We start from the raw sequence: 25,161 nt of genomic DNA, 5'->3' as shown, positions 1-25,161 counted from the left end.
CTAAACTACACGAGGGAGAGTTTATATAAATTGTGGAATGCGACAAATGGCATCGGCACTCTTGCACCTAGCATAATCTATTATATCGTGGGGCTAAATGTAACTGTGCATTTATATTTTATATATGATTTTCTGTTTGTTGTTTAGCGTTTTATTTAAATTTGTTTTCTGTGTTCAGTCATCTGCTGCTGAGGATGCAGAAAGGGACATCGCCACCACAGTCATGGGGATTTACACAATCAGAAGAGATGGACATGAGGAGCCAGAGGACGTGGGAATTGTGATTGAGGGCATATGGATCGGCTGAGTGGACTCAAATTAAAAGTTTTTCAGGTTCTGTTTTTTTACTTCGACATGTGTGTTGTACATGTATAGTTAATATGTGCTTGCAGGCGTTACATAGTGCACTTTATGGTAAGGATTCGTGTTTAATTGGAGCTGGTTATATCATGCCTTGGCCTTTGCAAATATTGTACTTGTATTATTGTTGTACTAGTGCTACTTTGTTTGAACCACTTCTGAAGTCAGCAGATTACTTTTCTAAATGTGATAGGTCATGCACTGTCTTCATCATAGAGGAAAAAAACTTAAAAGAATGTTTTTCATCATTATTTTGATGAGTTCCATGTTGATGATAGGTATCCTGTAAGCTGGGATGCATTTTTATTTGTTTTAAATAAAAACACTGACCAGATTTTGTGTTCTGTCTGATACGAGGGTCAAATGAAGTATGAAAAAAATTATTTTAGACTATATTAATTTGAGTTGAACAAATGTAAATAAGTTGAGGCCAGTTAAAGTACTAATTTTATTTTGGCTGTATTTGATAAAAATGAGTTTGACAAACTCAATTAAATCTTTTACAAGGAGGTACTTAGTTTGAGTTGGGGCTACATAAGTTTAATGGATGGAAATCCTGCCCAAAATTTATTTGTGTTCATCCAATGAGTGATTTTTTTCAGTGCATAGACAAAATTTCTTCAATCCAATTAGCGTTCAGATTTAAGTTATGATCGGATGGACTGTGTTTATGGACAGTAAAAATATTGATCTGATTAGGTCTTGCGTGTTCATGCATCAGAACGTCAGTCGGAACAAATTATTTTGACGCACGCAGATTGATGCTGCGTTCATGTGGTGTCGTAAATACGGTAGGAAGCTAAGTTTTTAAAGAATATCGTCAATTTGCACATCTTTTTTTTACGCCAGTATAACATAATAGTGTACACATTTATAAAAATCCTATTTTTTAACTATTTGAACCAAACCTACCGAATAGACTTCATAACCTATTGACCTGTCACTTCATCATTCTTTGCGTCACGCCTTACGATAGGGGGTCGAGCTTGAAGCTTCATTTAGTAATAGTCAGCCGAAGACGGCACACGGTCATGTCAAAACCGGTTTTAAGCTTGGATTTGTGAAGAACTACGAAAGCTGTACCGCAACAGGAAGGATTTTCTCAGGAGTGATTTGTTCGAGGATTCAAGGTAAATATTATATTTTTCGTTCCATGCATGCCTTTTGAAACATTGTGAGAAAAAAAAAATCAATGGGAGAATGGGAACCGCTATGGTATTGGCGTCATTCTTCGACATATATACGTAAAATAGATGCGCAACTGCCTGGTTTTTAGCTCTTTTAACAAAGAATCGAGACAGTTTTACATCCATTTCCATAAAAAATTCAGTGATTGAAGCATTAATTCACAAGAATTTGAACATGAAAAGTTCTTTGCTGTGGACTTGTAAGTCGGCACCACAGTGAACTTAAAGACAAACTGCACATTCGCCATATTTATGTAAAATACATGCTACCTGCACGGTTTCTTTTGCTTTTAACCAAGAATCGAGACTGTTTTACGTCGATATCTATATAAAATTCAGGGATCTAAGCATTTGTTCACAGGAATTTCAACGTAAAAAGCTCTTTGCTGTGGACTTGTAGAAAGGCGGCTCCACAGGGAACTTAAATATAGCGAATGTGCGGCTCGTCTTTACGTAAAATACATGCTACCTGCACGGTTTCTTTTGCTTTTAACCAAGAATCGAGACTGTTTTACATCCATATCTATAAAGAATTCAGGGATTTAAGCACTTATTCACAAGAATTTCAATGTCAAAACCTCATTGTTTTGCTACGGCGGCCATGTTGGATTTTGTATCTCTAGATTTCATTTGAGATATTTCTGCAAAGCAATCAGCTTTTACGTGTTTTATTTTTTTATGTAATATTTCAAATCTAATAACTTTCAGTGAAACACCATGGTCCTACACAAACCCCTACGCCGACGGCAACAAGCAGATCTTGGTCTACTTTGACCCCGTGCACCTTTGGAAGAACATCTACAGCAGCTTCCACAACAACAGCTACCCAGGTGTCCTGGGGCTGAAGTAAGTGGCCAGCATTATTCACGTCCTAAAAAAGATGAATCAAAACACCTATCTTTCTAAAACAAACATGTTTTTTAGGAGCTTGAGAGGATGAGGACGGCCAAATTCTCGAGCTGGAAGGTACTGGCCAGGTGGGAGAACTACAAGTCTGTCAAGGCCGGCTACAAGTTGACCCAGGAGGTGCTGGCGCGTGCTTCAATCGAGAAGCAGATCGTCGGACTCTTCATAGCGGTCGCCAACCACAACACGGTCGCACAGGCAAGGAGGAACACAGGGACACACAGGGCCGACATCCTGGAGATGTTACAGAGGACAAGGGAGACCCGGAGATGGGCCGGGCGGTCCTCAATTTACTGAATTTTTTTATGCTGCTGCTCATGGAGACTCATACAGTGGGGCAAATAAGTATTTAGTCAACCACCAATTGTGCAAGTTCCCCTACTTGAAAAGATTAGAGAGGCCTGTAATTGTCAACATGGGTAAACCTCAACCATGAGAGATAGAATGTGGGGAAAAAAACAGAAAATCACATTGTTTGATTTTTAAATAATTTATTTTCAAATTAGATTGGAAAATAAGTATTTGGTCACCTACAAACTAGCAAGATTTCTGGCTGTCAAAGAGGTTTAACTTCTTCTAACGAGATCTAACCACGTTCCGCTCGTTACCTGTATTAATGGCACCTGTTTTAACTCATTATCGGTACAAAAGACACCTGTCCACAACCTCAGTCAGTCACACTCCAAACTCCTCTATGTCGAAGGACACCAGAGACAAAATTGTAGACCTGCACAGGCTGGGAAGACTGAATCTGTAATAGGTAAAACGCTTGGTGTAAAGAAATCAACTGTGGGAGCAAATATTAGAAAATGGAAGACACATAAAAGGCAACTGATAATCTCCCTCGATCTGGGGCTCCATACAAGATCTCACCCCGTGGTGTCAAAATGATAACACGAACGGTGAGCAAAAATCCCAGAACCACACAGGGGGACCTAGTGAATGTCCTACAGAGAGCTGGGACCACAGTAACAAAGGCTACTATCAGTAACACAATGTGCCGCCAGGGACTCAAATCCTGCACTGCCAGACGTGTCCCCCTGCTGAAGACAGTACACGTCCAGGCCCGTCTGCGGTTCGCTAGAGAGCATTTGGATGATCCAGAAGAGGACTGCGAGAATGTGTGATGGTCAGATGAAACCAAAATAGAACTTTTTTGAGAAATCTGTGGAGGGAGTTGAAAGTCCGTGTTTCCCAACGAGAGCCCCAAAACATCACTGCTCTAGGGGAGATCTTGATGGAAGAATGGGCCAAAATACCAGCAACAGTGTGTGAAAAGCTTGTGAAGAGTTACAGAAAACGTTTGGCCACCGTTATTGCCAACAAAGGGTACATAACAAAGAATTGAGATGAACTTTTCGTATTGACCAAATACTTATTTTCCACCATGATTTGCAAATTCTATAAAAATCAAACAATGTGATTTTCTGTTTTTTTCCCCACATTCTGTCTCTCATGGTTGAGGTTTACCCATGTTGACAATTATAGGCTTCTCTAATACTTTCAAGTAGGAGAACTTGCACAATTAGTGGTTGACTAAATACTTATTTGCCCCACTGTATATGGCTAATAAAGGTTCCTGTTTTGTTTTTAGGTCGGGAGCAGCTTTGGTTTTGAAAATATTTGAATTTTAAGTATTTGAAATTAGGCCCCCTACGGATCGGCCCCGTTTCCGGTGTCATGTCAATAGGTTATGAAGTCTGTGCTTACTGTTTGTATTTTGATCTATTCTCTTCTTCTTGTTGTAGATGAATGAATAGGTCTAAAAGAGTTTTTTTTTTCAAGCAACAAACCAAATGAAGTTCAAGTCTGCTATGTATTTTTGCTATAACAACAAAAGCACATTAACAGGACGTACTCGTAATTACCAGTCATTTTCTCCACAGCATATGAAGGCAGCATGACCAAATATAACAGAAAAGAATAGTAGACGAAAAGGAAGCCCTACTGACTTACGTATCAAGAAAACATCGTCCTGTCCATTTAGACATTAAACGTTACATTTTCAAGATCAAGACCAAAATTTTGGAGTCAAGTGTTTTCATGAGTGCCAATCGGATTATCAATTGGCATAAACCAATCCCCTTGTTTGGAATAGAATCTTGATCGGAATGGGCTGGATCGGGTTAGAATATTCAGAATGGGGTATGTACATGAAGCATTTCTATTCCGACCAGGCTTTTAATACAAATAAAAGTGTCCGTGTAAACATACCTTTGTTGGTGAACCCTACCCACTGTTCCAGTCTGCTGAGTAGCATGTTATAATAAACCGTGTCAAATGCGACACTGAGATCCAGTAATACCAGAGTGGAGGATTTGCCTGCGTCATTGTTCCGATGGACATCATTGAAGACTTTGATAAGAACAGTTTCAGTGTATTGTTGCCGGCGAAACTCAGACCAAGATCAGTTCAAAAGAATGCTCAAAAACACTTTCAAGATTTTGCTCCAAGAACAGCGGATTTGATCTTAGCCTATTATTAATCATTACTGTAGCTTCAAAATATATATATATTTTTTTCTTACAATAAATGTTATTACTAGTTTTCAAACCCGGAACAAACTCTCCTACTTGAAGAGAATTTTTTATTTACAGTATGGGCAGATCAATGAAATTCAGCTTGGAATAGTTTTTTAAAATGTTGAAAGGCAGAATAAGAGATGCATACAAATAACTTGTTGTCATTAATTTTGACTATTGACTCTTCTGTTCAAATCTGGTATAAATGTGGTTCGGAGATCAAATTGTTGTGAATGTGGCCTTTGAGTCAAAATTAGTATCCTGTCTTACTATTTTGTTTCTAATGTGTATTTCCTTATTCTACAATATACAGCATGTAGACACAAAAAGATAACCAACCTTTCAGTAGCAACAGCAGCAGTGTCACCTTTAGCACGTCCATGACCACAAAACACAAGATGCCCCCGCCCCAAAGCCGTGCCACCTTTATGCCTGCTACAGGTGTCCCTTAGCCACGCCCACAAACGCCAGTTGATGTTTCCCCAAACATAACAGGTTTTGTTATCTAATCAAAATTATCAACTGTCAGAAAGACAAATTCCCTAACATGTTACCATCGGAACAATCATTGTCTGGGTTGTCAAAGCCTCCTTATTTTTACAGTGATTTGCTTTCACACCTCACACAAAAATGTGCTACGAACACAACTTCAACTGCAGAACACCACCTTTTTGCAGATTTGTCGACACTGTGGACATAGTTGATTCTTACCTAACGGATCTGGCTTTGAGAAGTATACAGTACATTCCGTCCGCATTGTCATTCTAAGATACCAGACTCATTTTGCTTAATTAACTCATTAGCTCCCCTTGATGTCCGAAGATGTAAAATCCATTTGGACAGGGAGTTATAAGTGATAACACCTGTGCAATCATTTACCCAGACCGATGCATCGTCACCAAACCTGCCCTCAGTCACTCCTGAGCTGTCTAACATGTCATAGAATGACTTGGCTACATTTTTCAACCGCAAATAATCACAGATAAGACTGGCAGTGTGCAGTTTTAGTTCGGGATGAAAACAAACATGCATTCCAATTCCCTGCTCAATCTAGGACAGTTGTGTTGAATGTACATGCCAGAACCATCCCGCCAGGGGGTCCAATCCAGCCCCTAGGGTTGTTATGCTTGTCGGACATGTTTGAGTTCATTCCAGTGGCGCCACCAGGGGGTGGCCAGGGGTTGGTTGGCCACTCCACTGGCCACTCCACTTGCCAGTATATCGTTAGATTGTTGTAGCATCAGTTATGCATTTCATCCCAAATGAATGCATTTATTTTGTTTTGTTAAATGTAGGGCTGTCAAATTTATCGCGTTAATGGGCGGTAATTAATTTTTTAAAATTAATCACGTGAAAATATTTATCGCAATTAACGCATTCGCGGTACGACTCATTCACGCATTGCCGCAAACAGCCTACAATAGCGCCATTGTACATATATACAGGGATAAGAGGCAGTGTCAAGTGAGTGGAGTAGATACAAGCATTCATTGGGGCCGTGCTTTTAATTGGGAAAAGCTTTGTCATCTCTCCCACAGCAACTATAAATATTGTGGGAAGCGACGTTGGGAAGAATGACAGGAGTTGATCTTTTTCTTAATACCCTGTAGTGTACCCAATGCAGAGAAGATATAGCACTTGCAGCCACCACGCACAGTCATGGTTGCACCACTTCCCATCATGCATTTGGGCAGAACAGTTAAGTGGCTACAGTATCATTTACTGAATGCTCAACAAATACACTAGATGGCAATATTTAGTCACAATATACAAACTCACATTTCTCATATAAGAATTACAAGTCTTTCTATCTGTGGATCCCTTTCACAGAAAGAATGTTAATAATGTTAATGCCATCTTGTGGATTTATTGTTATAATAAACAAATACAGTACTTATGTACAGTATGTTGAATGTATATGTCCATCTTGTCTTTCCATTCCAACAATAATTTACAGAAAAATATGGCATATTTTAGAGATGGTTTGAATTGCGATTAATTACTATTAATTTTTAAGCTGCGATTAACTCGATTAAAAATTTTAATCGTTTGACAGCCCTAGTTAAATGTAAACCTTATGCCTAATATATACATAACACAATAAAACAGAATTGGTGTGGAACTCAAAATGTTGACTGGACAGTTATGGACTATGCACATTAGTTCACTAGAAACATCAAATATTACACAACACACCAAAGTATATCAGTAGCCGTGTCCTTAAGTGTTTCTGGTAGTTTTCCCCTGACCTTTTTACTGCAATAATATAATGAAAACCTGAAATTATGGCTTTTAGTTTTGGCCACCCCAAGATTTTGAGTGGCCCCATCTGGCGACCCCTATGAAAAATTTCTGGTGGCGCCACTGGTTCATTCATACAGTACATTACTTTGAGACGAGTGGCATAAAACTGTTGCGACATGTATTAGTGTGTCATTGCGCTGAGTGCCGTTAAAAAAAAAACAAAAAAATGGAAATTTGGTTTTGGTTCCTGAGCTAGTGTGTGCACTAAGCTCTGAGAACGAAAAAGCTCTCTTTGTTTCTGCAGTCCACTACAAACCTCAGGCCAGGCCCCCCCTGGTAGCCGAAAAGTGTCATTGCATGAAATTGACTTTCCTGTATACAGTATATATATCAAAGTTGTAAAGCAATAAAACTGCAACAAAAATGAATGAAATGAACAAAAAAAAAAATCTGTTTTTTATAATGGGTCAAAATTATTTTTCAAACAGATTATGTGACTAGCACCTTAGACGGTCATTTGCTTTGCCATACTTTATAATAATAATAATTTTTTTAAAAAAATTTAAATAGGGGAGGGCAATTTTATTTTTCAAATGATTTTTTTCTTTCATTGAAATTTTTTTTTTTTTTGTTTTTGTTTTTTTGATTGAAGCAACTTTTTGGGGAATTGAATGATTCAGACACAAATATCCTACCCATAATATGGCCCAAACACAAAAAGGATTGTTTCAATCAAATAAAACTTTTTCAATGAAAAATTAAGTGTTCAAATGCAAATTTTCCAATCCCAAATATTTTTTCACATTGAAAAATGTTTTCTATGATTAAAATTTGTCTTTTTTTTTTTTTTTGATCGAAGTGATTTTTTTTTTTTTTTTTTTGAAAATACATATTTTTTGAAGCAACTTATTTTTTGATTGAATAATGAAGACAAAAACGTCCGAGCCAAAATGTGGCCCAAAGACAAATCAACATTTCGTTAATCAAAAAAGTTGCTTCAATCAAAAAAAAATTTCAAAGAAAAATAGCTTTTACATGCATTTTTTGATTTTCAATTTTTTTTTTTTTTTTTTTTTTTTGCATTCAAAAACTTTTTTTTTAAAATTGAAAATATATACTTTGTTTGATACTTTTTTGGGATTGAATAATAAAGACATAAATCTACCTCCATATGGCTACACCCAGGGGATACAGTTTTTGACTGGGATAACTACATTGGCACGACACCGGCGGGCATACCATATTTAATGGTTGACGATCTTGGCGAAAAGTACTTCCTAAGCTGCATGATTTAGAATTCCCCTCAAGAATTATGGAAAACAAAAAACGCTCATTGTCATCTTATTATTATAAATATTCTTGAAAGTTAATTTTATTGCTAACACTGCGTTTCGGGGTCATCAACATGTTGTGCCCTCCCTGCCCCAAAAGTCAAACTCCGCCTATGACTACACTATCCAAGACCAAGTCTTGACGGGAACCAGAACTAAAGCCAAGACAGAGACAAGACCAGAACAAACAGGGATGAGATCAGAGCCATAAAAACCCATTTTATTTTTCAAAAGAAATGTTACGTTATGATTACAACAGTCATTTACAGGAGTAGTGGAATGTTAGTCACACAATAATTGAATGGGTTATTTTTTTACCAAGTGTCTTTCTGTAAAATCACATGAATCAAGTTGAAGAGCTGGTCTGGACATAAAATCTGGAGTCCACCCCGCTGGCTTGTCTGAGACCAGGACAGGTCCGAAGCTTTTGGGAGTTCAGACGCAGACAAGACCAAGACCCTCATATTGTGGTTTTATATGTCAAGACCAGTCTTGAAGATTACAACACTAGTACAAATTACTGTAGCAAATATGATTAGTCAGTTACCAGGGAAAACAAGCTGGAGATGCATTACATTAAATGAGTATTTAGTTCCACCTTAAATTGAATTGAATCAAAAAGGTTGTATGCACACCTACGCCACCCACTAGAAGCCACATGAGGAGATGTGGTGCTGAGGAGCCACCAGGGACAGCAACTGTGCTAGTAGGGACCGCGAGGGGTGTGTTGGTCGCAGGTGCAGCAGGTGCAACAGTAGTGGGTGCAGCAGTAGTGGGGGCAGCAGTAGTGGGGGCTCTGGGTGACAAAAAGTCCCCCATCTCCATTCTCAAGAAAGATTCATAGTTATTAAGTTTGCGGAAAACTGTCATTTGTGCCTCTCGTCCCACTTGTCTAATGTTTCCACTGCTGTTGGACCACAGCACCGCCACTTGGTACCAGAAGCCATCTAACTGGCACATTAACGGACCGCCGTTGTCTTCCTGCAAGTCACAAAACCCGGAAGTCCGGAGACAAATTGTGTCTTGGTTGTGAAAAGGGCTAAAGCAGTGAAGCTCACCTGGTCCAGCCCAATAGGTTCAGTACAAATGTTCTCAGCGGATGAGCTGTCCCCGCAGTCAATCAGTGATGTATTGACCTCGTGCGAGACTTGCTCTTCTATCAGAATGAAACAAGAGGGAGACAAGGTTTCAAAGACTAACTCAACTGAGGTACATTATTTAGTATGGACCTCCTCCATTGCTCGCGCTCCATCCGGCGACCCAGCAGGTGGACCCAATGGCGAAGGTCTGCCCGCTTTCCATGCAGATGGGTTGGATAAAGTTGGACAGCGATGGCTGAGTAGCCAAATGCAGGACCGCTACGTTTTGACCGGACAGTGTACTTGTAGTGATGTTTGTCACGTGCATTTCTGTCACATAGCTGTTGGAGCCATTTTGCCTCAAATGACCCAAGAAGACAGTCCACTCAGATGGCGTGCTGGACCTGTGAGAACTAGCCTGGTTGAGGCAATTACTCTACTGGGCTTAAAAAAAAATTCATGAGTTGACTTGAAGCCTTACTGGTTAAAGCATTGCGCGCTGCTGAGCACGGCGGCCTCGGATACCAGAGTGCCGCTGCAGACGTGACTTCCATTCCAGTGCAAACTGGCCATCCAGGGCCAGAGGCCCTCCTGGGCTGACGCCGACCCAGGGCTTGACAGGCGTGAGTTCAAAGGAGCGTTTCCGCAAAATACCACTGTGGAAAACAAGTGACATCCTTTTCAACAATACACACCTAACCTTTAGACGAACTGTCATTTGTAACGCTTGGCGCTCACGTGGGCGCGGCGAGGTGTTGGAAGTGGTGGGACCTATAGGAGGGTTGGTGGCATTGGTGGTGGGACTAGTAGGGGGGTTTGTAGGAGGGTTGGTGGTATTGGTGGTGGGACTAGTAGGGGGGCTTGTAGGTGGGCCTGTTGCATTGGTTGTGGGGCTGGTAGGGGGGCAAATGGGGTGGGTGGGTGCAGGAGGCAGGCCAGGACAGCTCACATCTCGGTCTGGGTCGGTGCATGAAGATGTGAAAGTGACAAAGCCCGGCAAGTTGTCGACACCCGTTTGATTACTAATCCACTCCTGGTACTGGGACACCCGGGCAAAGACGGTTGGGAACTCTGGCACAGAGCAAGGTACTCCAAAGCTCACCACCCCGCTCTGGACCCACACGGACCCTTGTTTGCACACCATGGGGCCGCCGGAGTCACCCTGTGGAATAGCACCAGGTCCTTGTTAGTGTTTTACTTTTGTAACATCTTGGCGAAATACAAATTCGGTTTTCACATGGCAGCCGCCTTTTCCTCCCTCACTCAGGCCCGCACAAATCATGTTGTCGGTGATATTTATCACGCCGCTGTAGTTGCAATAACATTCACGGTTTCCTACCACTGGTACGTCAACCTCCATCAAGTCCTGTGGGGGTGGCAGAGAATCTGCAAACAAATAACACATAGGCGGAGTTTGAGGTTTTTGGAAGGAGGGGCAAATCATGTTGATAAGCCTGAACCGGACTGTCAGCAATCAAATCAACTTTGAAACTGTTGAAAGCTTAGGTTTAAAGAAATTCTAAATATCCATCTCGCCTCCTCAGGTGTCGTTTTGGCTAAGCAAAAGACCATCTCTCAGGTGCTAGTTACATGATGTGTTCGAAAAGTAATTTTGACCCATTATAAAATCCCTATGAAATACTTTGTTCTTCATGTTCATTTCATTCATTTATTTTTGTTTTTTGTTTTATTGCTTTACAACTTTTATAGACCACATTTTAATGACTAGGTGTGTATTTTAAAGGGTAAGTTCAGAATTTTTGACATTAGGCCTAATGTTCGAGTTAGCGGGGTTTTAATTAGTTGCTGGAGTTTATTTCATCAAATTCCTTGCAGTCCATCAGTTATTTGTTAGTTTCAGGGCTCTGGAGTGGCTAAGCTAGCGCGGGTCAATGGTGCCTGCTTAGCATGCAAATAAAAAACGATATTAACAGATCTAACATAGTCAAATAAATTCAAAATGCAGATTATGGTTCGAAATATCCACGCGGTCCAAAAAAAATGTCACACCAAACTGCCTTAATTAATTTCATTCTGCGCAAATTTTTTAGATGCATAATGCAACTACAATAGAGAGGAGTGCTTTAGTCACTCGTGCTCAGGCTGCTGGGGAGACAATTTCGTTCCAACAACAACAACAAAAAATCTGCGGTAAAAATTAACAATTTGATATCACTCCGCCTTGCTTGCCTAGACAGCCTGTTCCCTGCATAGCTTCTGGATTACAAATGTTGCTGGTCATACTACAATTATTGAATGAATGAAATATTTATTGTCATCATCATCGGTATCATTGACAATCATTGACAATTACAAAATGTGATATGATTTGCCCGAAGAACCGTAGAAGAAGACAAAGGCAGACGGGAGGAAGCATATGCTTATCAGTTTCCCGTCCCCCATACAACAAAGGACGCACAATCGGACATGGTACAGTTACATACATCAGATGGCCACAAACTGAACAATAACACAATCAACAATATGGGTTTACAATAACTCAGCATCCAGTCAAGCAGCTTGATTAATTTCAGGGCGTACAAGGTTATGGCTTTGTCATGTCCCAGACATTTTAGCATCTATTTGCTGTGGGCACATTTTGTTGTGGCTATGTGTGTGGCAAAAGTGATTATGTGTTATCACAGCTGGTGTGAGTAGCGACTCAAAATGATTTTCTTAAAAGGATACATTCCTAAGGTGTACATGGTGGCAACAATTGGCGCACACAAAGATCACTGTAACAGTTTCATCAGACATGAATGTATGAGGAAAATCAAACATGTTGTATATATTTTATCCCAAGATTAATGTCTCCACAACAAAAATTGACATGCAATGGTAAGTTTTAATAACATAACCAACATTATTGATTGCATTGGACATCTGGGGATTGTTATGCGTGCATATGTTGTTTTTTATTGGAACGCCAGCACCAATGCAGGCACCAATGACTCACGCTAGCTTAGCCACAAATAACTAACAAACTGCACAGAATTTGTTGAAATCAACTCCACCAACTAATTAAACCCACACTTTCTCGAAGATTAAGTCTTATGTCAAGAATTCCAAACTTACCCTTTAAAGTGCGTACGACAAGAGAGGAAAAAGTCTTAAACGGCATTATTATGTGAATTACAATCATATTTTGAGACGATTCGACTATATACAACAATTTGGCAAAGCGCAAATTACGAGAAATTAGTCTTTTAATCTGCCGGTTAGCCACGCCTACCATTACAGGGCTCTAGCTTCCCCAACAGGAGGATGCGTTGGCAGGGCCATGGTTTCATCTGAATTAGACTTCAGACCATTGAGGGGGAATTATTCAGAATGAGGAAAATGTGACGAAGAGAGCCGCAAAATGTCATTATTTCAGTCTCTCTACTCCAATATTTTTACAGGATATTCTTTTAATCCAAGTATTTTTCCCCAATAGTTAAATAAATGGTATGGTCATGACAAATAACAGTATTGTGCTAAATGGAATATGAAATAATAAAAAGGCATTTATTCAGTACGACAAGGCAAAATTACTCCATATTGGTCAAAACTGTCGACTTCACCTTTATGGTCGCACCTCTCAATGCCACCGTAGTTAGTCGGGCTTTTGTCATTTCCCTGCCCCGGCTTCGAAAAATGCAAACAAACCAAGAGGTGTGACAGCTAGCCGACATACTAACCCGAACCAAGTGATGTTTCAAAGTCTTCGAAGTGAAAAATCGCACATAACAAGCCCGGATCATTTCACATGGCGGCGGGGTTGTCGATTGTCTTCACCAATCAGCAACCCGACCGGCGGCAAGCAAGTTAGAGCTTGTCCCTCCCCTGCTGAGGGAAGAGGGCTCATTTGCAAGGAAGCAGCTGGACAATGACCGCCGGACAAACCGGCCGATGTCGTAAGAGCGCGTCGCTGCCACATGGTCAACACGAAGTTGGCGTAAAATAATGCTTTACTACACGGCGAAGACATAAACAGCGAGAGACTCATACGAGAGTGGCTGCAGTTGTTGTGCAGCTAACATGGCAGATTGTTTCTGAGGATAGCTTTTCTGCAGGTCCTTCCATGATCAAACGTAAGTAAATAGTCCTTTATTTAAAGAAAGTTTGTAGTGTTTACTTTGTAATTGCTGTATTCGCGGCCATTTTTAACACAAAGTTGCCATTTCTGATCGGTTGGAAAATTTGACAGAATACCTGGCACACGAAGAGGGCAATAAGCCGAGTATAGTGCTCTCCCGGCGGGGGGATGTGCAACAAGCCGCCGGTCGTCGGCCAAGTGGACAAGGAGCGTGTCAGCCACAAAATGCAAGCCACCTCCATATGAAAATGATCCCAGTATTGGACATAATACAAAACACGATGTTTACTCACTTCCTCGTAAGTCCAAGGTCTCACATCTGTCAAACACTTGTTTGGCCGGTCTCGGGCTGAACGGGAACTTTTTGAAACCCAGAACGGCTTACACGCCTCTCCCTGGTGCAGCCACAAAAGCCTGCAGCCGTTTGGCTGGCGCAATGCAAAAAATAAACGAATTAATCCGCAAAAAACAGCTGAATCCGCAGTCCATCTGCATGTGATAAAGCAATGCTGTATTGTGAGATGCTGACCTGCCAGACGCCACATTCGCATTCGTCCTAAACCCGAGACTGGAGCCGGAAGTCACTCATTTTCATGGGGTGGGATTCAAAATTTGAATATATAAAACGATCGCTTCCACACACATCCAAGCGCTCCATTTCACTCAGGAGCATAAAACATGAAATATGAAATAAACAGGCTTTTTGGTGTCATACACACTTTAAATTCATTCATGGGAAAGTCAATTACATGCAATGACATTTTTCAAACACCAGGGGGGCACTCCCCCCCCCCCCCCCCCCCCCCCCCAATCTCCGCATATGAAATAACACCAAAAGTAGGTCACTAACATACCAGCTGGATGTAGAGTTTGAAGTTTTTTTAACTGGACGAATGCCCAAAGTACAATCAATTTTCAAGCTGGCTCCCAAAGTGAAACAGTTGGAAAACACTTACCTCCTAGCTTTGTATATCAGTTTTTCTGCTGCCTTGTCGTTACCTGTGGTATTTTCACTATGTTGTGACATCCTGTGGCACCACTGGCTTCAGGTATGACATATCAACAGTGTTGGGCGCGTTACTTTAAAAAAGTAGTTATAGTTACTCACTACTTCTTCCAAAAAGTAACTGAGTTAGTAACTGAATTACTCTATAGGGAAAGTAACTATTTCCGTTACTTTAAAAAGAAGTTGTTGTATGTCAAAGAATTTGAAATTTTCTGAGCAGTATTCGAGTCAGTTGAACAAAGAACAGACAGGTAGTTGTGTTATAGAACCTTGTAATATTTATTGCACCTCACCAGCAACAGATTTATCCTACACTTGAAGTGCAACAAAAATAAACAGATTTGAATTGCTTACCACAGACGTCGACAAAAGCTTTGCCCCGGGACATAAATTACACTTTACATGCACATTCTTTCCTTTTCTTTCGACCAACTTGAAATAGTGTTTATATCTCTCCACCTCGTAAAGGACAAATTTTCCTCTGAATGCTCTCCCATCATATCCCTCTGCATCCGTTTTGCGTGTGTGTGTTTGCCGCACGCGCTGTTCCGGTTTGTGTGTGAAAACACCGGCTCTGAAGTTTGTTTAAAATTTTTTTTAAAAAAGATAAATAAATAAAATCTTTATTGACAACAAATACACATGCGCTATTAGGCTCGAGCGTTTGCGTCACAGAATGGGGGATCACGTGAGATTTGACAACAATGCAGCCATATTGGAAGCAGGTCTGGCTCGCGGGACATTAAACCTTAACTTGCCAGTTCAATAAAGAGACAAACTCGTTACTAAGGCGAAGAACAGATATGTAATCAAACTTAAGGATGTGAACAATGTTGACCCTTACGAGCAAGACGAAGACAAATGGAGTAAAGATGTCGACGGGCTTCCACAATTACTGTACACGAAATGGACATTCTGCTCTATTTATTGTTTGGTGTATGTTACTAAACTCATCAGCGATTCCGAAATTACAAATTGCGACAAAGCTACGAACAGTTTTGCTGCGGATGGGTGCAGGACCTGCACATTATGACCGTATCAAACGGCAACTCCATCGTTCTTGCAAAGGTAGGCTATGTGTGTTTACTATTTTCATTGCCGTGAACCTGAACACACCCAAAGTCTTGGATGACAAATAAACAGAGCAGAGTAGACTCGCTACGGCTGGTAGTTTCTTCAATTTATTCAAAGTAAGTAACGCACCGCTTGTGACCGTTAGTAACGGTACGGCGTTGTAACAGCGGAAAAAATAATTACCCGTTACTGAAAAAATAACGCCGTTACTTAATTGCATTATTTATAATGGCGTTATTCCTAACACTGTATATGAAACACACTTAGTTGTAAGAAAAAAACTTTCTCTGTTTATGCATAGCTTTTAAAACAAAAGAAACGACAAATGGATAATGTTGGTTCGCCTTTGCTGGTTTGGACAACAAGCTGGTTCATTTTTGACTGAGCGTAGGTGACAAAGATCATTTGAAGTGTCAACCAACCTCCGAATTTGACGTCTCCCCATCCGGTGATCCAGCTTTCGGTTCCGGTAAAGAAGGTGCTCGTGGCTTCAGCCAGACACACGGGCCCGATGAATTCGGTGTAGCTGACAGGCGTAGAAAGGAGCAAGAGGGCTACGTCGTTGTCGAAGGGTAAAACGTCGTAGTCAGGATGGACAACGATTCTCGCAACTTGTTTGCGCACCTCATTAGGATTGGGACCCTGCTGGCGCTGACGACCCAAAATCGCTGTTACAATTCCAGGGCTGCACATACACAACATGACTTAAGGACCAACGACAAGGTGCGGAAATTGTGATGTCACGCACTATGCTTTCATGTTTCTGTGGCCAATGAAATGAAATTATTTCCCTTGAAACACCTAATGGTCGTCTTGATGTGTGTGTGCATTTCTGACCTGCCAAAGCAGTGCGCAGCTGAAAGCACCCACTGATTGTTGATGAGCGATCCCCCGCAGAAGTGAAACCCATTCATGTGCAGACTGACCTGCCAGGGCCATGCGCCCGTGGGGGCCGCGTCCCCACCAACAATGCGCGGGTCGAGAGGGGCCTTCCCGCACACTATGCAACATTAACATTAAAGCATTAAACAATAAAGTTTTAAACATTAAAGTAAACATTAAAGAAAAATTGCCGTCTGTATCAATTGTTGCTCACGTGGGGGTGGCGTTATGGTTATTATGGGGCTGCTGCCAGGGCTTGTTGCGGTGGTAGTGTGACTGGTAGAGGAGCTGGGTTTGGCGATGGTGGGGCTTGAAGGGGGGCTAGTAGGGGTAGGGAGGCCAGGACAGCTCACATCCTGGTCTGGATCGGTGCCCACTGATGTGAAGGCAACGAAGCCCGGCAGGTCGTCGGCACCGATTCGGTCGCTGATCCACTCCTGGTACTGGGACACCCTTGCAAAGACAGTTGGGAACTTGGGCTCGGCGCATTTAACAGCAAAGCTCACCACCCCGCTCTGGACCCACACGGACTCTTGTTTGCTAACCAAGGGACCGCCTGAATCACCCTGTGAAACAACACAGTTTACTTGCTGGATTTTTGCTTATGTGACATTATTGATAGACAAAAATGAACTTTTCACCTGGCAGGAGCCTTTTCCCCCCTCATTCAGGCCGGCACAAATCATGTTGTCGGTGATTTCTACCAGTTCGCTGTACTCACAAAAACATTGGCGGTTTCCTACCACAGGTACGTCAACCTCCATCAGGTTTTGTGGGTATGGCAGAGGAACTGCACACAAATAACAGCATAAAGTGGGTCACTAACGGACCTGCTGGACATACAGTGGGGCAAACAAGTATTTAGTCAACCACTAATTGTGCAAGTTCTCCCACTTGAAAATATTAGAGAGGCCTGTAATTGTCAGCATGGGTAAACCTCAACCATGAGAGACAGAATGTGGAAAAAAAAAAAAAAGAAAATCACATTGTTTGATTTTTAAAGAATTAATTTGCAAATCATGGTGGAAAATAAGTATTTGGTCAATACCAAAGTTCATCTCAATACATTGTTATGTACACTTTGTTGGCATAACGGAGGCCAAACATTTTCTGTAACTCTTCACAATCTTTTTACACACTGTTGCTGGTATTTTGACCCATTCCTCCATGAAGATCTCCATTAGAACAGTGATATTTTGGGGCTGTCGTTGGTCAACACGAACTTTCAACTCCCTCCACAGATTTTCTATGGGGTTGAGATCTGGAGACTGGCTAGGCCACTCCAGGACCTTGAAATGCTTCTTGCGAAGCCACTCCTTTGTTGCCCTGGCTGTGTGTTTGGGATCATTGTCATGCTGAAAGACCTAGCCACATCTCATCTTCAATGCCCTTGCTGATGGAAGGAGATTTTCACTCAAAATCTCTCGATACATGGCCCCATTCATTCTTTCCTTTACACAGATCAGTCGTCCTGGTCCCTTTGCAGAAAAACAGCCCCAAAGCATGGGGTTTCCATCTCCATGCTTCACAGTGGGTATGGTGTTCTTCGGATGCAATTCAGTATTCTTTTTTCCTCCAAACATGAGAACCTGTGTTTCAACCAAAAAGTTCTATTTTGGTTTTATCTGACCATAACACATTCTCCCAGTCCTCTTCTGGATCATCCAAATGCTCTCTAGCAAACCGCAGACCGGCCTGTTCATCTACTTTCTTCAGCAGGGGGACACGTCTGGCAGTGCAGGATTTGAGTCCCTGGCGGCGCATTGTGTTACTGATAATAGCCTTTGTTACTGTGGTCCCAGCTCTCTGTAGGTCATTCACTAAGTCCCCCTATGTGGTTCTGGGATTTTTGCTCACCGTTCTTATCATTTTGACGCCACGGGGTGAGATCTTGCATGGAGGCCCAGATCGACGGAGATTATCATTGGTCTTGTATGTCTTCCATTTTCTAATAATTGCTCCCACAGTTGAATTCTTTACACCAAGCATTTTACCTTTTGCAGATTCAGTCTTCCCAGCCTGGTGAAGGTCTACAATTTTGTCTCTGGTGTCCTTCGACAGCTCTTTGGTCTTGGCCAGGGGTGTCCAAACTTTTTGCAAAAGGGGCCAGAATTGGTGTGGTAAAAATGTGGGGGGCCGACCTTGGCTGACGTCCTTTACATAGAACAATATATTTAAGCAAATTTTAGCAAGCCATTCAGTGTGTCACATTTGCTTAATTATTTTTTTTCTCTCTCGGGCTCTAGCGAAATACTGCTGCTGTGACATTAAACTAGCTTCAAGTTGCTTCAATTTCTCGCTGCATATCTTCCCTGTAATCCTGTCGTACATGTCAGCGTGTCTTGTTTGGTAATATCGCCTCACATTGAAATCTTTAAAAACAGCGACGTCTCTTTGCAAATGAGGCAGACACAGTTGTTGCGTATTTTAGTGAAGAAATAGTCTAATTTCCACCTATCCTTGAAGTGTCGGCCGTCACAGTAATCTTTCTTTTTTTTGTTGATTGTCACCATTTTAGAAAATGGAAGTAATGGGTCACACGGAGTAACGTTGCTTAGCCCTTAAATACCTCCAACATGAAGCAATTGTCAGAGAATCCCTAAATTGGAAAAATAAGGTCCTAATGAAACCTTTTTTTCAAATTTGTAAAAAGAAAAGTCAAAATGAATATGTGTAATTAGCGCTCTATATATCTATAACCCATGCTAAATCATGTGTTTTTTTTCTCATGGAACCTGCAGATACATGTGTTGACTTGCATCCATCATTTTTTTTTTCAAAAAGGAATGTCAAAATTCTAAATTAGTCTCAAAATCGTGGAATTTTAGTTGTATCAAATGTGATACATTTGGTAATAAAGGGTTAAAATGCTGCTGCCTTTTAGTGGGTAAATGAGTGGCAGCATTTTGTTTGTAAGTTACTTCATACGTATGCTGGTTGCAGTACTACTGACCAATTCATTAAGTCTGTTTGGGCCAGACGTAATTGATTTTATGACAGAGGCTGGGGGCCGGATGAAATTTGACCACGGGCCGCATTTGGCCCCCGGGCCGGACTTTGGACATGTCTGGTCTTGGCCATAGTGGAGTTTGGAGTGTGACTGACTGAGATTGTGGACAGGTGTCTTTTATACCGATAATGAGTTAAAACAGGTGCCATTAATACAGGTAACGAGTGGAGCCTCGTTAAAAGTCGTTAGAAGAAGTTAGACCTCTTTGACAGCCAGAAATCTTGTTTTCTTGCTTGTTTGTAGGTGACCAAATACCTATTTTTCACTTTAATTTGAAATAAATTCTTTAAAAATCAAGCAATGGGATTTTCTGTTTTTTTTTCCCCACATTCTGTCACTCATGGTTGAGGTTAACCCATTGACAATTACAGGCCCCTCTAATCTTTTCAAGTCGGAGAACTTGCACAATTGGTGGTTGACTAAATACTGTAGGGCGTGAAGTGGACAGGGCTGGACGGACGGTAGATGACGATCCATATTTAAACCGGCTCTCATAGAGAAAGAATTGAAAAACGCAGCCTGTTTTTGTGTCAGGTCAGTTTTTGCTGCCTTTGCATTCCCTGCAATTGTTGTGATACCCTGTGGAAGTGCTTTGTTAGCATTTTCGTCTTACCTGAGATGACAAAAAGCCTTTGAAGTGTCAACCCACCTTCGTAATATACGTTTCCCCATCCGGTGACCCAGCTTTCAGTTCCGGTAAAGAAGGTGCTCGTGGCTGCAGCCAGACAGACGGGCCTGATGAAGTCGTTGAAGGTGACGGGTGGGAAGAAGCGCAAAAGTGCCACGTCGTTGTCGAAAGATGAAATGTTGTAGTCGGGATGGATGTAGTAATTCAGGATATCTCTGCGCACCTCGTTGGGATTGAGACCTATCTGGCGCTCACGACCCAAAAACACTGTCACATATCCAAGGCTGCACACAACACAACATGGGTACAGGGCCAAAGACAGGGCAGTGAAACTGTGCTGTCTTACTGCGTGATTTCTTCATTATCAGGACAACAAAGTGAAATGTTTTCCCTTGACATACTTGTAGTGTTGATGTGTTTGCATGCATTTCTGACCTTTCAAAACAGTGCGCGGCCGTCAGCACCCACTGACTGTTGATGAGCGATCCCCCGCAGAAGTGAAACCCATTCCTGTGCAGGCTGGCCTGCCAGGGCCATGCGCCCGCTTGGGCTTTATCCCCACCTACAATGCGTGGGTTAAGAGGGGCCTTCCCGCACACTACACAGACAGAAAAATGGGTCACGAAGCCTTTAGTTAGGCAAGGCAAATTTATTTATATAGCACAATTCAACACAAGGCAATCCAAAGTGCTTTACATCACATGAAGATCATAGAAACCACATTTAAATCAATACAATGTAAAAACCAAGACAAATAAAATAGGAAATAAAATTATACATAAAAATCGCATTTAATCACAAATAGAATAAAAATAAAACAAAAACTACCACTAATAATAATAACTGAAATCAGCAATGGAGATAAGCACAAGAGGAATAGAAAGCAAGTAGATTGAAATATATAGACAGTTATGGATTTGCAGTGCTAAACAAAAGCGTTTTTAGCCCTGATTTGAAGGAGCTAACAGTTTGAGCATACTTCAGACGTTCAGGTAACTTGTTCCAGAGGTGAGGAGCATAATAACTAAATGCTGCGTCACCCTGCTTGGTTCTTGTTCTTGGAACATGCAGGTGACCGGTTCCAGACGACCTTAGGGGTCTAGATGTCTCATAAGAATCTAACAAATCAAGCATGTATTTTGGTCCAAGGCCATTAAGTGTTTTGTAGACGAGCAGCAGTATTTTATAGTCTATCCTTTGACTCACTGGAAGCCAATGTAGCGATTTCAAAACCGGTGTTAGACACAAATCAACAATGCACATCATTGAAAATATCCGGTTGATCTAGTTATCTTTTGTCATCAAGTAATCGTTTTATGATTATTTTCTGTTTAAAAAAAAGAGAAAAAAAGGCAAAACATTTTCATTGGACTTGTTACAAATGGAAGACAAAGAGGGTGACTTCCACCTATAATTTAAAATTAAATACGAAATGAATGTTTAAAAAAATGAGTTGGACACAGGAAGGAAGCGTGTGACTCACCATTCAGTTGCGCTCTGCATTCTAAAGATGAAAGAGACAAAAAAAAGAAACGTTTCCATTGTGAAAGAGGTGGTTTCTACTTTATTCCAGGCAGGCGAGGCAAATTCATTTGTGTAGCGAAATTCAACATACGGTCATTCAAGATGACTTGAAAATCAGCCAGACATGCATAAGCGGAGTTTAAGGGGGGTGAGCCCCCCCCCCGGTGGCTGAAAGGTGTCATTGCATGCAATTGACTTTCTTATATATGTATAAAAGTTGTAAAAGCATTAAAGCAAACAACAAAAATGAATGAAATGAACAAAAAAAAAAAGATTCTTATAATGGGTCAAAATTATTTTTCGAACAGGTCATGCGACTAGCACCTTAGACGTTCATTTGCTTTGCATATTATTAAAAAAAAAAAAAATTAGAGGAGGGCAATTTTATTTTTCAAATGATTTGTTTCTTTGTTTGAAAATATTTTTCGGGGATTGAAGCAACTTTTTGGGGGATTGAATGATTTAGACACAAATGTCCTTCCGATAATCTGGCCCAAAAACAAAAAGGCTTGCTAAAAAATCAAAGAAAACTTTTTAAATTAAAAATTAAGTGTTCAAATGCAAATATTTCCTATGATTTAATTTTTTTCTTTTTTGATTGAAGTGATTTTTTTGTTTGACGCAACTTATTTTTTGATTGAATAATAAAGACACAAATGTCCAAGCCAAAATGTGGCTCAAACGCAAAACAACATTACTTCCATCAAAAAAGTTGCTTCAATTAAAAAAAATAATAATTTACTTAAATCGATACAAAAATTCAAAGAAAAATAGCTTTCAAATGCATTTTTTGATCGAATAATGAAGACACAAAATCTACCTCCATTTGGCTTCGCCCAGGGAATACAATTTTTGACTGGGGTAACTACATTGGCACGATACCGGCGGGCGTACCATAGTCAATGGATGACAATCTTGGCGAACAGTACACCGTAATTTCCCGAATATAAGGCGCACCCGTGTATAATGCGCACCCCAAATTTACTTGTAAAATCTAGGGGAAATTATTGTACCCGTTTATAACGCGCACCCTAATTTTAGAAGAAAACAGAGCTTGTGTACAGATACAGAGATGATTTGACAACTTCTCCAACTTACCAGAATCTAGGAGAAAACAAAACAAATGTGACTTTTCTTTTAACGGCTGCTGTATAACTTGCTCGTTTCCTCATGATGAATAAATGTTTCTTCCATGGATTGATACGGTAAAATGAAAGTGAGAACGTAAGTCGGAAATCCGTGAGAGCTCATAGCTGTCAACACGACAGTAACAAAAGGAACTATTGTTATTTGGGTTTGAGTTTCCCGAGGGACCGATATAGTTGACGGACACAGGAAGTGTGTGTCCTTACATTTGTTATGGTCCGAATTGCGGAGCTGCAATAAACGTCGACTCAAATGAGTTCAAGAAACTAAATTCTGTGCTTTATGAAGAGTGAAAAAAGCACAATCTAACACAGACGAAATCATTCGGCCGATTAGAGTGAAGTATTACCGAAACAAAACGGTGACGTCACGTACCGTAATGGTCGGCAACGGGTCGCCGCATACGTTTCTTCAACACAACGTGGCCGTGTCAATGAAAAAAAATCGGTTTATATATATATGTAATACGTATATATTTCTGTCTCCATCCATGTACCCGTTTATAATGCGCAACATGAGTTTACAAGTTGATTTTGGGGGAAAAAAAGTGCGCGTTATAGTCGGGAAATTACGGTAGCTGTCCTAAGCAGCCTGATTTAGAATTCCCCTCAAGAGTGATGGGAAACAAAAAAACGCTCATTTTCAACTTATCATTATACATATTCATGTGAGTTAATTTTATTGCTGACACTGCGTTTTGGGGTCATCAACAGGTTGTGCCCCCCCCCGGCCAAAAAGTCAAACTCCGCCTATGCAGACACGATGACAAACAAATATCTTTAATTAAAATAGGAAATAGAAATAATAACAAATAAAACGATTAAAAAAAAAAAAAAAAGGTCAGCTATTTCGTGTGTGAAAAGTAAGCACCATAGTACAGACTGCATTTTTTCAACCATTCATCATCCTGGCTGTGATTCCCTTCCCGGAAATCCTGAATGAGTATGGGAGTACCCAAAGTGTGCGAAATATACAGTGAAAAGTGAGGAGTGCGTGAGGAATAGCAAGGCCCTACCTGTCCGAATATACAAAGGTTTCCGACTGTCACACAGTATTTTGTTAATCAGATTTACACCACTGTAGCATAATGTTGATTAGCCCTGCCAACTGTTCCGAGCTACTGAGCAGTATGTTATGTTATTTTATTTTATTTTATTTTTTTTATTAAACCTGTATATAAATAACATTGTTTTTATTCTTTTCATTATTTTTTCAGAATATACAAAATTTAAAATGCCTTGAATTATTATTTAGGGGTAACATGGGTGAACAACATGAGCAGTCATTGGAAGTGTTGCAGGCAGTAACTCGAATGCAATTATTTCTTACGGAGAAAATACATTCATGACAGGAGCACGTTCATGTTTCCAGCTTGGTTATGGAATGGATTGTGCTCATATCATAAGTGTCCACTGTATTGTTAAAATTGCACTAATTGCGAAAAGGTGGATTGTCATTAGTCATAACTTAATAGGTCAAAAACATAATGATTCAGCACACTTAAATTCAAATTTTCCCTTGAACCAAATGAGTTTGATACCCCTATATTATCATTTTGTTTTGAAATGTCTTTTCCCGTTTCTTACAATAAAAAACATTTGGAAACAAAAAATGACAGCTGACCAACCTTTTAGCAGCAGCAGCAACAGTGTAAGCTTTAACACTTCCATGACCACTAAACATAAGGATGCCCCTCTTCAAGTCACGCTACCTTCATACCTGCCTTTATACCTGCCACCGCCACGCCCAGAACTCCCGTTGATGTTTCCCCCAACAAAACATTGTTATATAACCAAGCTTGTCAGCAGTCAGAAAAGATGAACACTTTTGGGCACAAATTTCCCAAATTATTATCGAAAAGAGTTCTAATGGGGGCAAGGTCTCCCTCATAACATTACACTGATTTCCTATGACAACTCACACAAAATTGCACCACAGACACAACTGCACAAACGAATTGAATACTGAGGCCACAATTGTTTTTGTTTTTATTTTTAACTTAATGTGGATCTGAGCTTTAGAAGAATAAATTCCTTCCACATTTTCTGCCATGTCACACTGCCATACTATACTGATTTCGCGCAAAGGTGGGAAGAGTAGCCAAAATTTTTACCCAAGAGTAGCGTTACTTCAAAATAATATTACTCAAGTAAGAGTATAAGAAGTCATCCAAAAAATGTACTG

General features: G+C 40.6%; 2 protein-coding genes across 3 annotated transcripts in view; both read right to left on the bottom strand.

Annotated features, from left to right (window-relative positions):
• The window catches only part of LOC130931704 (transmembrane protease serine 9-like), a 32,191-nt gene extending 26,802 nt beyond the window's left edge, over nt 1-5,389 (bottom strand). Inside the window, exon 1 of the mRNA XM_057860680.1 lies at nt 5,315-5,389. Coding sequence (XP_057716663.1) covers nt 5,315-5,357 — 43 coding nt within the window. The 5' untranslated portion in view covers nt 5,358-5,389. The remainder of the gene's footprint in view (nt 1-5,314) is intronic.
• Nucleotides 5,390-8,758: 3,369 nt separating this feature from the next.
• Nucleotides 8,759-24,686, bottom strand: LOC130931989 (transmembrane protease serine 9-like). 2 transcript variants are annotated; one of them, XM_057861313.1, is made up of 14 exons: nt 24,605-24,686; nt 21,791-21,811; nt 20,743-20,905; nt 20,329-20,591; nt 17,311-17,459; nt 16,884-17,235; nt 16,625-16,787; nt 16,210-16,472; nt 10,867-11,015; nt 10,368-10,791; nt 10,111-10,285; nt 9,780-10,042; nt 9,609-9,706; nt 8,759-9,531 (listed from the first exon to the last, which is right to left on the bottom strand). In XM_057861313.1, exons 1-14 carry the CDS (start codon nt 24,645-24,647, stop codon nt 9,139-9,141), a joined length of 2,919 nt encoding a protein of 972 aa, XP_057717296.1. In that variant the 5' UTR covers nt 24,648-24,686; the 3' UTR covers nt 8,759-9,138. The 2 variants fall into 2 exon arrangements, with proteins under 2 accessions (XP_057717296.1, XP_057717297.1); XM_057861314.1 differs by having other exon boundaries at nt 9,780-10,033.
• Nucleotides 24,687-25,161: the final 475 nt, after the last annotated feature.

This window comes from Corythoichthys intestinalis, chromosome 16, assembly GCF_030265065.1.
Source record: "Corythoichthys intestinalis isolate RoL2023-P3 chromosome 16, ASM3026506v1, whole genome shotgun sequence".
Classification (NCBI taxonomy): domain Eukaryota; kingdom Metazoa; phylum Chordata; class Actinopteri; order Syngnathiformes; family Syngnathidae; genus Corythoichthys; species Corythoichthys intestinalis.
Note: the sequence above shows the minus strand (reverse complement) of the source record. Positions and strands in the feature narration are given on the sequence as shown.

Bases quoted from the DNA above. Each gene is read 5' to 3' on its own strand.
- LOC130931989 (XM_057861313.1), bottom strand. From the start codon at position 24,647: ATGGAAGTGTTAAAGCTTACACTGTTGCTGCTGCTGCTAAAAG. The intron at 20,906-21,790 runs GTGAGTCACACG...CTGTCTGTGTAG, and splicing joins ATGCAGAGCGCAACTGAATG to TGTGCGGGAAGGCCCCTCTT. The intron at 17,460-20,328 runs GTGGGTTGACAC...ATTTGTGTGCAG, and splicing joins GGGAAACGTATATTACGAAG to TTCCTCTGCCATACCCACAA.